This window comes from Agrilus planipennis, unplaced genomic scaffold, assembly GCF_000699045.2.
Source record: "Agrilus planipennis isolate EAB-ADULT unplaced genomic scaffold, Apla_2.0 scaffold324, whole genome shotgun sequence".
Classification (NCBI taxonomy): Eukaryota; Metazoa; Arthropoda; class Insecta; order Coleoptera; family Buprestidae; genus Agrilus; species Agrilus planipennis.
In genome coordinates this window covers 203,152-219,783 of record NW_020439055.1, presented here as the reverse complement: position 1 = coordinate 219,783, position 16,632 = coordinate 203,152, and the positions used below count along the sequence as shown (strand labels likewise).

The 16,632-nt window shown below is 35.5% G+C and overlaps 1 protein-coding gene across 2 annotated transcripts in view; it reads right to left on the bottom strand.

Moving 5' to 3' along the window:
- The window catches only part of LOC108742156 (FERM and PDZ domain-containing protein 2-like), a 152,892-nt gene that overhangs the window by 3,314 nt on the left and 132,946 nt on the right, over positions 1 to 16,632 (bottom strand). For both annotated transcript variants that reach the window (XM_018477221.1, XM_018477222.1), the window contains exons 5-9: positions 16,161 to 16,313; positions 3,377 to 3,534; positions 2,634 to 3,237; positions 712 to 1,038; positions 380 to 589 (exon numbers count right to left, since the gene is read on the bottom strand). In XM_018477221.1, coding sequence (XP_018332723.1) covers positions 380 to 589; positions 712 to 1,038; positions 2,634 to 3,237; positions 3,377 to 3,534; positions 16,161 to 16,313 — 1,452 coding nt within the window. The remainder of the gene's footprint in view (positions 1 to 379; positions 590 to 711; positions 1,039 to 2,633; positions 3,238 to 3,376; positions 3,535 to 16,160; positions 16,314 to 16,632) is intronic.

Below are 16,632 nucleotides of genomic sequence, written 5' to 3'. Positions count from 1 at the left end.
TTTTATGATTCTCAAATATCTTATCTGATTCTTGTAATTATACTGAATATATATTTACAAAGTGAGATGTGTTGATGTGATGAAAATACTGCGGATAAAAAAAGATAGGAAATAAGGAATTATTGGAAAGAGTAGGAGAACAAAGACCTACATTAGATAACTGTTCGCAAACAGTTAAGGATATGGGGTGTTCTAGTTTTCGGGAAATGAGAAGATTATTTCAGGGAAGGAGGAGTGCAGGTGTGTACTCAAGTAGTCTTCGGACTAAGACTGGGTCGTCAGTCCGAAGACTACCCTACGTTGAAGTTAATAAAGAATAGGATTCATCAGAGACACATTACACATGTAAGAATAATATTATTATGTAGATACCACTTACCCATGTCGCCATACAAAAATGACCTCCATAATGGGGTAACGTTTGAGCCATTTTAATAAATTCTTCTTCTGCTCTGATTACGTCCAAACCTATTTTGCTTTTGTGGCATCTAACTATTTCTTCTTTAAGCTGATGGGACTTTTCACGGTTACACGTAACTATTTCAGGAACGTAGTGCTCCAAGAGGAAGTAATCCCTAGAGCCATGCTCCTAGGAGTAATGAAATAATTATACATACGTTTTTACAATATTAATAAAAGACATTGAAGAAATAAATCATCAATTCAGACTGTTTGTTTCTTCAAGAGGCTAATAAAGGAATTCTGTCTCACCTTTTCGTTATAATCTCCGAATTCAGCTTGAAGAGCCAAGCCCCCAAGTTCGATAAATTGTCTAAACATGCAAGGCAATTGGTACTCAAGTATAGATCGCCTTATTTGTAGATACAGCAGATGTCTCGCTTGTGAATTTCTCAATCCTCTAAGATTCGGAAGGAAAAAACGCACCCTCACAAACAGGGTAATTTCAGATAAGTTATTGGGAGGATTTACAGCCTTACACACACGTGCATCCGAGGGTAAAAATACAAAATCGCCAGCCATCAAGGCAGACAAACCCAACATAAAATTTTCTTCGATATGTTCATGTCGTATTACCTCCTAAAAAAATAGAAACTCTGTTGTCATTTTGCAATTACACACTTTTAAATTGATTAATCTTTTCCGTCACCGGGTTTACTTTTTGTAAGGTAGACTACTATTAAGTTCAAGTTTACATTACTATGGTGGTGGGGTGGAGGTGTTGAATGTACTATACGACAAATAGAAAAATTTTTAGTATTCATAAGGCCAAAACCTTTTTAAAAGATGTTCAAACATCAATTTCTACAATGTTCAAATCAAACGTCGATTTAAGTAACTGTTTAATTTCTTTCTTCACAAGTAATCGCCTTATTACCCTAAGACATTGCTTTTTTAAATAACACATGCATGATTACCTTAAATGTAACCTCGTTGCACAAATAGTATAGTGTCTTAAGTTGCCATAAAACTCGAAAACTATTACTTCCGTATTTGGGAATATATATGATTTTTTCAAATACATAAGCAATCTGAGTCTCTTGAGAAGGGAAGGAGACCCACTGCAGCGTTAGTGACGGTCAGACCATTAAAGGAAAACATACATCTAGAGAAGGGATGCTTTTCCGCTGGTGTAATGGAACAATGATTCAACATCAAACTTTTGTTGAAACTTGGAAAAATTTAGGAAAATGAAGTATTGAGGGATGATTCAAATGGATTGAATATTCTAAAAGCGACGTGATGACATGACTCACGACCAGGATTCTCTGCGACTTCCTGCGTTGAAGAAAGCATTGAACCTGTACGATATCTTGTGTACTTCGATTACCTATTCAGTGTCAGGATAACTACCATATGACTGGAGAGCTTTTAGAGTTTAGAAAATCTTGTCGAAGAATTTTCTTCAAACTTCTGCTTTCCTTAAAGGGTGATAACTGGTTACCAATCGCTGATTTTAGAGTATGATATCGAGTTCATTACTGAAGAAGGGATGCAAATAGGTGAACTGTGGAAGCACACTTAGGAATTTGAAAAATAAATTGATCGTAATGATTGAAAAGATGATACAAGGTCAGGATGGTCTTCGACTTCGTGTGTTAATAAAAACAATGAACTTTTGTGGTCTCTTATGCTTTCCAATTGCTGATTCACTGTCTGAGTGATCAATACATTATGTAATGGTACCTAAAGAATATATGCTCCATCATGACAATACGCCTGCACATTCAGCAGTGATCGACCATGAGTTTCTTGCGTGTAGTTTGATCAACAAGCTAAATCACCTCTCTTACTCATGCAAGGGAAGAAAAAATAGGGAAAGAGTGAATATAAAGATAGGAGACGAAACGAAGTCAATAAGAAATAGGCGGGATAGGTTGGTAGGACACCTTCTCAGACATGAAGGCCTAGTAAGAGAAATATCGGAAGCAGAAACAGAGTTAAGAGGAGTAGAGGTAGACCTAGAGTGGAAGTGCGTGTTCAATCAGTCTTAGGACTGACGATCTTATGATAATGATGACCTAGCCACGTATATTCAAAAAACACTATCATACTGTTCCACCATTACCCACCGCCACCTAATTGATCATCCATTACGATCTCAGTATATTATAATGCAATGAAATTTCATGAGAATTCAAAGTACATAATTCAGTAAGTAAAGCATATTTTACCTCAAAAAGTTGTCCTGCTGTAATATTACTAGGGTTGCACTCGACTTCAATCTTCTGACCATTAAGCATGACAACCGTAACAGTTTTCCTAATGCCTTTGCTGTCCGCTACGACAATCTTCTTACTTGGCAAATTGGCTCTTATAATGAACTCCGGTCCGATACACTGTTTCTCCGAAGGTTCCTTTGTCCGACTTATTTTATCATCACATTCGGCCCGATACAATCTAGACGCTGCTCTTTGAACCGGATTTCTCCTTTGTCTGCAACGATTTTTGAATGTTTTCGTTCCATTGTCGTTACTTGCTCTTGCCAGAGCGCTTTTCATTACGGGACCTTTGTCATGGGTAAAAATCGTTTTAAAATCATCATCGATTTCTTTTTCCCTATTCATAACGTTTCTATTAAAAATCTGTTCATGATTTGTTATAGTTGGAGGGACACACATCGATTGTGGTCTTACTACAGTGCCAGGTAAATTTAATAATCTGGAAGATGATAAGTCTTCCATACTGGTACTTGCCTCTTTAGTTATTTTCGGTCTTTCTGAGATTTGTCCGTTGGGAGACCACCATTGGAGCGGTGGTGGTAACGCGTTCGTATATCTGTAACGATGAGGTTCAATGCTACTCATTTGATTTGATCGATAGATCACGAATTATTGTTAAAGTAGAGCAAACTGAACGTATAACAGATTAGTTCGGATCATTTTCTTTTCATTTTTTTTTTGTAAGAAATAATTACCTGCTTCTTGTAGCACCTTGCATTTCCGGCATAGCCGTAAGGGTCCACGGTGTGTTTAGGTTCATTTCAACACCTGCCAAAGCTTCTTGATGAAGGTCCATTACGATGTGCGAAAAAGGTCGGTTTTGTTGTTTTCTTGCACAATACTCGGAAATAACCTAGTGAATAATCGAAAAAAAGTTTGTTACATACCTACCACCAAATCGTCGAGAAGGAAAAAAATGATTAAATACAATTTGCCACATTTTAACTTCATTATGGTGTATTTCTTTATAACCTTGTAATTGTGTCTCAAACACTTGAAACAATACAATTAGCTAAATGTTGTATCAATAAATGATTTATTTGTTTTGTACTTTATTTACATCTAGATGCATTTAGAAAGTATGCACAAACTTTTGAGGTCTAAAAATCTAAAAACTTAGGTAATCGTTTCAATCGTTTACTTACGAAATAATTTCAAGTGCACATCTTCGTAACTATACTAAATTTTCAAGTTGCTCGAGTTCCACGTAACATTAAGTTTATATGGATTAAGATTGAGCGGAAAGTTTGTAGCTTTTGCAAAAGTTCGAGCGTGGAAAACATCAACTGAGGAGTGAGTTCCATACTATTTGTTATCTGTTCACCATGACTTCTATCCATTTCGAAGCACCGTGTTAAATATTTTCGAATCGTGAAATGTAAAATAAGATAAAAATAAAGATTCTGTAAGAAGCACATCCGATTTGTCCCGTAGTCTTAATCAATTTTCTTATAGGTCTAATTTTGTGTGGTCGTCGATGATCTTATTTAGGACATCAGTATGAGCGAAGCCGCGGGAAAAACCTATCATGAAATTTTATGCACATTTTCTTAGGGGTACAAAGGACATAGGGTACCTTTTATCCAGCAAAAAGAACCTGTTTCCCAGGGATAAAAAAATTGGTTTTATATGATCGTCGATGATCTTTGATGCGTATTTAGGACATCAACCTGAAGGAAGCCGCAGGTAAAACCTATCATGAAATTTTGCGCACACATCGTTAGGGGTACAGAGAAAGATATAGGGTGCCACTTATCCAGCAAAAAGAACCTGTTTCGCAGGGATAGAAAAACTAGTTGTATGTGGTTGTCGATGATCTCTGACACGTATCTAGGTCATCAATGCCAACGAAGCTGAGGGTAATATACTTCAGTTACTCTCTCTAGCCATGTGCCCCTTCTAATGTCTTGGATACGTGCTGGCAAAATCGTAGGTAGGAAAAAAAAAGCTCATTATACTCTCGACTCTTGTTCATTAAACATACTTTTTCATACAGAACCCGCCAAAAACTTTGTTCAATCATGAATAATAGTGTGAGTCGAAAACAAGCGTTAAAGCCTTTAATATGTCTTCAAATATAAATAAACATCTCGTTGATATTTTCAGTAGTAAATGGTGCCAATAACAGCACATTTGAGCAATGCAATTGTAGTGGATAAAATGGTCAATTTTTCCTTGCAGTACTGTACGGATTATACGCTCCTCGTCGGTTAAGAGTTTGGCCGAGAGTTGTCTCCTTTCTTTTCTGGCCTAGTGCTGTTCTTTTCTATTTTGCGCCGGTCAAACTGAAGGTCACATCGCTACAGAAAGTAAACGAAGTATACCTAGTAGATAAGGGGACAGTCATATACAGACAGATAGACGGAAAGATAGATCAAAACCATAAGGATTCTCAGTTTGTTAAGGCACCCTAGAGATGTAGGGTGTACATCCCTAAAAGTATAGTTATTGTTTAAATAATTTCGTACGTCTGACACTACGTGATACGGCACAGTTTTAAAAAGACATCCCTTTCATTTAAACAGGTCAGGATAGGTATCAAATGAATGCCTATACGAGAACATTCCCGGAAACCTCTTGATATTACCGTGAAAAAGAAGAAAAGGCTGGGATTAATTCATGTCACCGAGCACGTCTACTTCAATAGTTTTTGATGTATGAGAATACGTAGAAGTTGCAAATCATGTTTCCGGGACTGCAACCAACGGAATGAGAGGCACAAATATCTAAGGGAACATTATGAGTACTTTGACCTTTTGCACACGACATTACTAATTAATCCATTAAATCAAAACAACAGCAAAGAGATGAGCAAAAATAGTTCTTCAAACAACTGAACATCAAAAAAAAAAACAATGGAATAATTTATTGTTACTTTATTAATAGTGATTTAAAAGTAGAAAGTTAATAAGGGATTTTTGAAATGCATTTCGAAAATTTCAAATGTGTAGGTACATGCTATTATTCAGTTATATTTATTGATATTGGAATAAATTGAGATTTAAATACAATTGGATGCGAAAGGGATGAACTGTTTTCTAAAATCTGAACAGTAATTGTTTTATTTTTATGTTGTATTTTTGATATTCAGAGCCAAACTACCAAATTCGATTTCTATTTAACAGATTTTTCATAGGATTGAAATATGCAATTCATGACAAAGAATAATAAGGGTGAGGGGGCATTTCTCTCATTTTCCCTTTCTGAATCTACCACTGGTATATTTACGTATACAGTATATACCTATATATAGACTGAAATTTTCTAGAATATATAGACAATATTTATAGAAGTAAATGATGTATATAACATGCCAATTTCGTGACGCTATGGGGCACATCATGAGTAGGTATTGTTGTTTATGTACAATTATTTTCTACTTCGACGGTTTTAGACTTCTAAAAAGTATACTAATTTTGTGCTTGGGACGCGCTATTTTTATTAGTTATTTGTGGTACTTTGTATCAATTTGAAGATGTTCTTGATTGATTGATAGCAACACATAAACAGCTACAAAAACAGTTATCTTTTTTACTCATTTGCCATATAGCAACTCATTCATTTGGATTAAGATTAGGGTTGCCACCCGTACTTTATTATAAAGTATTGTACTCTACTTCGACTGTGCGTACGTTATACTTTATAAGACACATAAAATACGCAAAAATACTTTATTTAAGGCCTTAAGTAAACATCGTAATTTTGTAAGCGATTATTCGAAATTCAGAGTATTTTTACATCAATAATATTACACAGAAAAAATAGCAAGCCAAAGTGGCGGGACGACAGGAATAAAGCTTCATTGAAACTAATTAAAAAAGAACTTTTAGTTTACTTAAATCTTTGTTTGCCATGTTTAGAGGCTATTAATGTATTTAAGAGCGACAGCAATTTGTTACTGGCTGCTAGGTGTAACAAAAAATATGTTTTTAAAAACAAAAAATAATATACTTTATTTTTATGCTGATTACTTTTTTTTTTTAACCTTTTAGTCGAGAAATACTTTATGTAAAGCCTGAAAAGGTGGCAACCCTAGTTAAGATGGTTTTAACAAGGTTGGGTTTTTGATGAGTGAAGGTGCTCACCTTGAGTCAGGGGAATACCTATAGGCACTCTGGGTCTTCGTATTGTTGAGCCCATGGATTTAAATACTATTCGTATTAATTGACTGCACTGACCATTTATAATATTATTTAGATACTGACTCGTTAAAAAAGCCTATATTTATGTTCTTAACCTAATGAGGAGCTCAATGCACAATTGGAAAAAAAATTATGTTTGATCTTACGACTTCGTAGTTTCTAAATTCAAGTTTCCTAAGTATTTTTATTAAGTATAATTTTGAAAGTATTAAGAAAGTACTAAATAAGGTATTACAGGGGGGAAAATTAAAACAGTTGAATCACGATATTGAGGTTTATTTTTAGCTTAACTGAACCCGAGCGATTATTGCTTCCAACGCATCAGCCGCTTTTTAAATTGCCCGATAAATCATAAGAACGATTTTGTGTCAATAAAAGCCAACGTCGGCAATAAATTTTGTTTTTTTCCCGCCAACGAAGTTAAAAGTAGGCGGTATAACTACCAGAACGAACACGAGGTTTCTTCAAAAAGAAAGTTTGCCTTAATAAAATCACAATTGTCCGGATGATATCCATTTACCGACTAATGTTGACGTAACTTTTTTTTTCTTTCTAATATATAGTATTAAATTGTTTAGAGAACCCGGATTATGATAAGATGCTGGTCAGATTTTCCGTGATACGGGCATCCTATCAGTTGCTGATCCGAGTACAGCGCACTCTATCCGTTGATCAACCGATCTGATCAGTTTCTGTACTCCATTCCTTGATCTGGTCATCCGATCAGAAACTGATCATCGCACAGTACTCTATCTGTTGATCCAACCATCTGATCAGAAACTGATCATAGTAGAGTATCCTATCCCTTAATCCAGTCATCTGACCAATTTCTTATCACAATCTAATGTTACAAATTCTATTACGGTTTCGGTACAATTTTTAAATCAACATTGTATCCGATGTTCTGAACTGGATCATTATACAGAACTTTATTTTTTACCTGATTTATTCTGTATGCAATATTGTTCGTCAAACAATGAACAAATTTATTGTTAATTAATAATAATTAACAACAAGTTAATAATCCATTAATAATAATTATTAGATAGTAGTGTTAATACTAATTAGCAAATAGTTTGTTTATTCAAATTATTATTTTGAAGGGAATGGATCTGATGAATAGGTAAAGAATGGATTTTTGAAACGGATCCGTCATGGATCTTAGAAACAGATCCGACATGGATTTTTCAAATGGATCCTATGTTGATCATACATAGTGTGACGATTTTCCACTAACTAATTTCCAGTCGGACAGCTGCGGAGTTTTTATCGTTTTTCGGTAGAGATCTATGTTGCGTATTTAGGCATTTATTTCTGTTACACCCTGTATATGGGTAGAAAAATACTACTACCGTTCTTAAAAAGAGTATCTTTTTAGTGAAAGACGTGAAAAATAACATGAATTTTCGATAAGGAAAAGAAATTTTTTTGTAAACTTTTTGCTTTGTTTTGGATTACTTTTAGTGCCTACCATCAATGGATAAATTATGTTTTAAAAATGTATCTAGATCGGAAATTTAAGAAAACATTTGGAATTTTGCTTTTTTTTACAATCTTGGTCGGCTTCCAGAAATCCACTCCCGAATTTAGCAACACTTTGTGATTTTATTATTTTTATAAGTACGAAACTAACATATTAAACCATAAAAATCTTTCAAAACAAACGTTCCTTATTCAAAAACATATTTTGCGTTGCTGACTGATGTTTGTTCAATATTTTATAGACCACGCCCTGTTTTTAAATGAAAACAACAAAATAATCGTGCGGTTGACAGGAAATTTTCGACCCATTAGCTTAATGTATTTTTAATATGCGCGTGTTTGTATGTATTCCGTATACTGGCATGATTTTACTGTCATCCTATCCGCTTTTCCATTAGATTGCCCGCTTTGATGCAACATAACTTCATGCTTCGGTTATTGTTAATTTCATTTGTTTATATTCAATACGACGCATGGAAATTAAAAGTGAAAGACAGCTCTTTCAAAATGTGAATGCTTTCCAGAGATGGGCTGGTATCCGGTTTGGATCCGGTACCTAGCATATCCGGTACTTTTTTAGGATCTAATCGGGTGCCGGATATTGGCGTCAGGTACTCGGTAGTGTTCGGAAAGCCCACCAGAAAAAAGACATTATTTTTGAAAATCCGTCAACCAAGTACTAAAATTTTATTGGTTTAACAAGGAAAGAGCGAATTTAAAGATAGCAGACGAAAAATTAGAAGTGACTGATTTTAGGTATCTAGAAAGTCAGGTAAGTCAGAGCGGAAGGAATAGTAGGGATATAAAGCAGAAGATAGCGCAGGGCCGAGTCGCCTTTAATAAAAGGAAGTCTCTTATATGTTCGCGAATGTTTAATTTAGAAATTCGAAAAAGGTTATTAAAGGAGTATGTTTGGCGCGGCGAAAAAGAAAAGGTTAGAAGTGTTCGAAATGTGGTGTTACAGGCGAATGATGAGGAAGCCATAGATAGAGAAGGTTAGAAATGCAGAGGTATTAGAAAGAATAGGAGAACAGAGGACTCTATTGTAAGAACCCATTTCTGCATTGGAGTTCCTCTGGCTGTTCGTGACCACGTCATTGTTTACATTCTGTGGGACTGCTATTTCTTGCCGGAGAGCGGTGTTTTGTTTATTATTTAGTCCATGAATTGTATGGTATATACCAGAGCCGGGCAAACTTTAACTTCGCAGGAGCCGCTACATGAGGTTAGTTTGAGTCACTCCATACCCTTCAATGAGTACGAGAGAGTAAGCAGTAATGAATAATTTTCCCATATCAAGCCCCTTCATCCCGTAGACGAGCGAAAGCCACTCTCGCAACATAAATAATACCTACGAAAATTTTCGTTACTACGTTCGCAAAACTATTGGGTTTGGCTATGGAAGAGGGGACTCATCTACGAAATGGAAGGGATAAGAAAAGGAAAGAATCATCTCACTCGCACTCGCAGGATCAATGAGGATTTACTTGGTTAACCTTGAGGATCACTCGGGATGCAAAAGATCCGAGTTTGCCCGGCTCTGGTATATACCAAAAGGAAAAAGAGATCCATTCTTTCTTTGTAGTTGAGCTAGTTAAGTAGTATTGCACTTTTAGTGTTCTGAATTGTACACAAGAAGCGAAAAGAGTGTATTAAATATATTTTTGAGAAAGTCGTGAATCTACTGCTTTCACTATGGAAGTCAATAAGAAATAGGCGAGATAGGTTGGTAGGACACCTTCTCAGGCATGAAGGTCTAGTCAGAGCCATATTATAGGTAGAAACGGAAGTTAGGAGGGGTAGAGGTAGACCTAGATTAGATTACTGTTCGCAAATAGTTAAGGATATGGGATGTTCCAGTTTTAGAGAAATGCGAAGATTAGTGCAAGATAGGAAAGAGTGGGGGTGCGTGTCTAACTTGTCCTAGGACTGACGACCTTATGATGACGATGATGAAGATTTAAGCAAGTTTTTGTGCAGGACTTAACGATTAATTGGCAAGGGAGTGGTATTTATCTAATAGAAAGCTCTCCCGAACGTAGACATAAACCAGTGGTAGTATTGATGGGATACCGGCGCAGCTAATCCTGTACTCGGCAAAATCACTATCTCAAATGTTTTTGTTAAACCTGAAAACAATTTTGTAATAGGTATGAGGCACGATCTGCTGTTTTACCGCAATGCGTATATACGTATTTATCTATAGATTGTTTCTATGTAAAAGAATATCACCGTTGTTTCTGTAACCTTGGAATTTTCAATTATTAACTCAGAACGAAAACTTAACCGCACTGTTTTCCAATTTGATTGAAAACTTGTATAATAAGAAATGCCTGGATTATTATTCATGAACCTATCGCATTTCGATTACCTTTGTAGAGTGTTTGCAAAAAATAAATATATTTTTGACATAAATCTACCTTATCCTTTACGTGCTAGCAGTACTTTTAATTGAAAAGGAGAAGGCACATTTGGAGAACAATCTCGTTATGGTGTACAACAGATATACACGACGATAAAGAATTAAATTTTTTTTAATCCACCCTTAAGGTGACGTCTGTCAAATAAAACACCATTCGAGTTACAAAAGAATTGGAGTTATATTGGAGAATTAGAGTTAAGTTCCAATTACAAGAATCTTTAAAAGTATTCTTTCTTACATTATGAATTATTATTAATATGACCTCTTGTCAATTATCGCCGGGGTTTTGAGAAATATTGTTACACACTGATTTATTTAACCTTTCCGATTATTAATGGCATACTAAAACAAAAAACTATGATAAAAGCATCGCAAATTATGTTTATTTATCAACATTAAACGTTGGTAATTAATTACGTACTGTAAATAAGATTTGATTGCAGGGTCATACAGGGTGACCGCAAACAACGATTGCAAACATTATTCATTCATTAATATTATCGTTCAAAATAATGTTCTCCATAATGTTCAATTAGTAATACTATCAACTAAATGTACACAATGGGACATTAACAGATACGAACGTTAAAGTCAAATCACCTTCCCCAATGACTTGAAAAAGTTCACAACTGGACCAAAGAAGCGAATCCGTCGACAGCGGTTTATGGCAAAGAAATTTAAAGTCAGTCAGTCAACTATAAGCATTCAACAAAAAGAAAAGAAATAAGCCAAAAGGCACTAGTTGATACCCGAACACATTGCTATGTCAAAAGATAGGTCATAGCAATTATTCCAACTTTTAAATCAACTACAATCAATTAGACATCAAACTGAACATTGCTTTTTGATAGATTTGCTAGTATTTAATGTGAAATACGATTAGACACAGCGTTGGCCTTGGTTTAGGAAATGTTTTGATAGCGCCCCTTTTGCAAAGCCATCGCGGTCGGAGTTTTACCCAGCTCAGCCCCTGGGAACCGTCTAATCTGCTTCTGTCCCCTTCTGACCAGAAACCAACGAGTTATGTGACTTTAAAATCATCCATATACAGTGGATTTCGGGTATAACGACAACGAAGGGACCACTGTAATTTTGTCGTTATATCCAGAAGTCGTTACAGGCAAAGTTAAAGGAGATTTCAATTTTGAAACAGTTTTCGCATTTTTTTAACAGTAAATGTACATCTGGAAGTCACACTTATTCAAAAGTTTACTAAACACAGTTGCTACTCAGAAACAGCAGTAAAAGTCAGCACACTTGTTGACTATCTGTGTGAATGTAAACAAAAGATAAGAAAGCTCTTTGTGTCTTTAGGGGCCGACCCCGGTTGCTATATCGGCATGGGATTACTAGGCATTTGTTAAAAATGATTCATTAAAAACAGTTGTTACACCCGAACTAGGCGTTACATCCGAGGTCGCTATAGCCATATGAATTTTGTACTAAAGTGTGCTTTAAATTCAAGAGACTTACATATGACGTCGCTATAGCACAATGGTCGCTATAGCCAAGTTCGTAACAAATGAAATCCATTGTATTCTATTAATCACCCTCAGTATCTACATCCGAATTAAAATTAAACAATTGTTCCCAAAATATCTTTGCACCTACGGTAAATTAAAACGAATAATAATAGTACGTAAGTATAAGTCCCTGTTATGTTTTGTCTTTGAATAATGGTCTATTAAATTTGGCCGCTTAAAATGTGCTAACTTTATTAAACTACAAATTATCTAAATCGATCTCGCTAGGCTGAAACCTCGAAGAGCCATTAACGAACGCTGCATGTCTTCGCTGTTTAATGGAAAATGTGTGGTTATTAAAACAGGATAGGTCATGAAAGAGCGTTGTAATAATGTCCTATCTCCATTAGTAGGTAATCTTATACTTTCAGTGCTTTTAGTTTTTTATCGATTGTTATTAGGCACGTACTGAAACGGCCGGAAGGTCGAAATCAAGATCATTCACATTACAGTAAAAGTTTCTTATTCACGGTTTTTTTTTATTGGCGTTTTCATTATTCGCGGGTGAAAAAATTACAACCCAGTTCCTGTATTCGCGGTTAAAAATTTCATTATTCGCGGATGCAATCGGCAAACAGAAAAGGATTCGGTGACATTTATCACGGGGATTGATCGCAATAGATCGCTCGGGCCGAAAACATGGGTTTCTATTTTAAACATTGTGATTTAATGCTGCGAGATAAATATCTAATTTTTTGTATGGTAACAGACAAAGGTTCACACTAACTCGGTACGTTTTTGGTTTTCAATAATATGGTTATTAAAAGCTTATACAAGTGCTTAGAGTTGGTGCTTCTTGTAGGACACGTATTTTCAATAGAAATTAAAAAATTCAAAAATGGCCCTAGACAAGCTTTAGAACAAAGCTTTATCTATCTTACTACAAAATTTCAAACCTCTGTTCCAAACACTAAACTCATGATATCTAGAACCGATAAGCATGTTTTTACTCTACGGCGTGTGTACTACTGAATCCCCTGAGTGTATTGGTATCTGTTGAGTATATACTGTTGGTGAGTGCCGAGGCAGCTTCTATAAAAGATGTAACCGAGTGGACTAAGTCAAAATTCAAAACAAGAAAAAATCACTAAATTTTTTAAACCCCTGTCTAAAGGTGATTATAACGATTAAATTTTAATTGCGAATTTCTCAATGAATTGATTTTATTCTGATACATATTGGTTTTATTTTGGAACCTTAGGACTTATCCCTAAGATTCCGTACTAATTACCATTCCATATCCACGGTTTCTGTATTCGCGGCATATTTATGAAACGTATACCTGGCGAATGAAGAACTTTTACTGTATTCCTTAAGGAGTTTCGGGAGTTACGGCGTAAAAAAAGTTAGTTTTGCACAAAAAGTAGCAAATTACTAATAGTAGGAAACACATCTTGTATTTAATTTAGAAATTAGTAGTTAAACAATATAGCTGATAATTATTAAAAATCAGATGAAAATTATTTTTTTTAAAATGGCGAAATCTTTAAAGGTTTTCAAAATGGCTTAATTTCGTAATTTTTGATAAAATTTTTAAAATTTCCATCTAATAAAGATCGAAACTACTGTGAATTATTAATAAAAGGCAAGGAAACTTTCCGAAAGCCGAAAGCCCTAATGTTAAATACAATTAGTTATTTTCGGTGTTGCAGAAACATGACAAAATTCGGACAAAATCTTTGAAATCATTTCATGCTCGGAAACTTTCTCTAATTTATCTTTTCAATAGGATAAACAGAGTTCAAGGGCCGAAGGGGCTCCCCGTGTCACTTGCAAAACCCATCCACATTAACAATAGTTACACGGGTTATGCACGCTTATCAAGAACAACCGTAGTTTGCATGCATGTACATTGTACCTTAATATCTCATCGCTATTAATGGTTTGTGCTCTTTATATTACCTGACAGCAAAGGGGTTAAATCTTCAATGAAACAAACGACAAAATTACTAGAAATTGATCATCTCAAATGCCATCTCTATTATATGAGGTTTGTTCAAAAAGTATCGCGAATTTTGTGTTTTTTCAAAACTTCTGTATTTATTCATGAATATCTATTTCGTCACCTTCAAAGTAATCCCCACCAGATATTATACTTTTGTGTCAACGTTTTTTCCAACTATCGAAGCACTTCAAACAATATTTTTTTGTGATCTTTTTCAGCTCCACAAATCCGGGCGTTTTTGGCGGATTGTTTCGACCAAATTGCGCATAACTTGCAGTTAATATTCCTTATTAACCGTTCTATCCTGTGGCAAGAATTCATGATGCACCACCCCCCATGCAATCGAAGAAAACTGTAAGCAAAACTTTCACATTTGACTTAACATGGTGCGCTTTTTTCGGTCTTGACTCGTGCGGCAGCATTGATTGGGATGATTGAGCTTTGGTTTCCACGTCATAACCATAAACCGATGATTCGCCACCAGTTATGATCTTCTGTCTGGAGCGAATTTGGGTTGTCACGGACTGAGTCCAACAGCTCCTTAGCAATAATAAGGCGATGTTGATTTTGGCCGAAATTGAGCAATTTTGGTACGAATTTCGCGGAGACCAGTCTCATGCCCAAATCATTGGTAAAAATCGAATGGCAGGAGCCAATCAATATGTTTAGATCCTCAGAAACTTCTCTAGCGGTGATTCGACGATTGACCAAAACTATTTTCTTCACTTCATCAATGTTTTCGTCTGTTGTTGACGTGTTAGGGCGTCCGGCACGGTCTTCGTCGTTCACATCTTCTCGACCTTCTGAGAACATTTTGTACCACCGATAAACGTTGCTTCGGTTCAAGGTTCGGAATTCCCATTTAATTTTGTTTTTCACACAAAATTAGATCCATTTTTTAGAATAGGCAAAAATCAAAGACGCGTCAAAACACGTGCAAGTAAAGCAGCTGTCAAAAATTAGCTGAACATTCAACACGGCCGAACTTGACGGTATAAGTGAGAGACATGAGTACCTACATAACGCCATAAAAAAATCGAAAATTGAATGTACGCAACCCGCAGAAATTCAAACTTCGCGATATTTTTTGAACAAACCTCCTATATGTAGGTATTTATTGAATTAGCGCTTCCGTGTGAGAACTTTGGGTAATAATAGCTAGAAAATTGTTGACGGAGAATAATTCTTCGACTGATAAAGCTACAATCATGAATAACGTTTGCGGCATCCAAAATTGCAATAAGGGTAAAATATGTACAACAAAACTATAAACTACACGCTCTTTAGATTACAATTTTACGACTTCCTTTATGTCTGACGTTAACAAAATCGGGAGTTCAAAACGACAAAATTAGTGTGACTTTGATTCGAGAACAGAAGGGGTACCGTACCTTAGCAAATACATTATTTAGTATAAAAACATTTAAAAAAAGTTTAATCAGCGAACAGCGACGACCACTGTAGTAAGTGTACCAACTCAGTACAGTAGGGATACTCCTAGATCTAATCCAAAATGCCGGCGTTGTTTTGTAAGCGGTCATAAATCAACTTTATGTGCGCTGAACTGTTATATACGAGAATGGTTTAATAGCCTTATTAAAGTGAATAGATACAGAGTACTAAGGTTTTACAACTGTAGAAGACAGCCCCTGCTTACAATTAGGGGGGAATTCGTTAATAAAGTGGTAAAGCGCCTACAGGACGCGATCGGGAAAATGACCCTATCGTTCGCATTCAGAATATCTGTATACTGTGTTTAAACCAGCAATGTGCTCGCTAACACGAAGCCTGCCCAAAATTTTACTCCCAATGCATCAAAAGAAGTACTTACAACTCCGATAATGTCTCTGATATCGCATGAAATATCTAGAACTTAAACGTTCTTAAAAGCAAATCGATTCAATTAGAAGAGACGACACGTGAGAATGAAGAATGTGTGAGAAATGAAACAGGTTTGAAACTCACGTCTAGGAGATACATGAGGGATGCTCTGGAGGCTGCTTGGGGCCTTGTCATATCGGTCAATACTTGACAAAGTTCTACACTTAAGCGGGAAGTGGCTGTGTGACTGGTTAAGGTGGCTCTCTTCAGCGATTCCCCCAAACCGAAAATCCACATCTGAAACAATAGGAAATTCCAAAATAGCGAGTCCCAAATAACAATTCACAGTCAAAAGATAAAGTTAAAAAAGGGCTAAAATTTTAAATAGAACATAAAAATGTATAAAAACCTAAAATGTGTTGATGCCATCGTCAGTTAGAGGCCTTTTTTCCGAAATTCAATTTATTAAATGCATTAAAATTTCAAGTTAAATAACGAACATCAAGTGAGAGAAATATCTATTTTACGAAAACTATGGTCACTACAGTGAAAGTCCACTTTAACCAATTGATTCTACAATTTTGCCGTTCATTGTGTTTTCTTTACTATTAGTTAT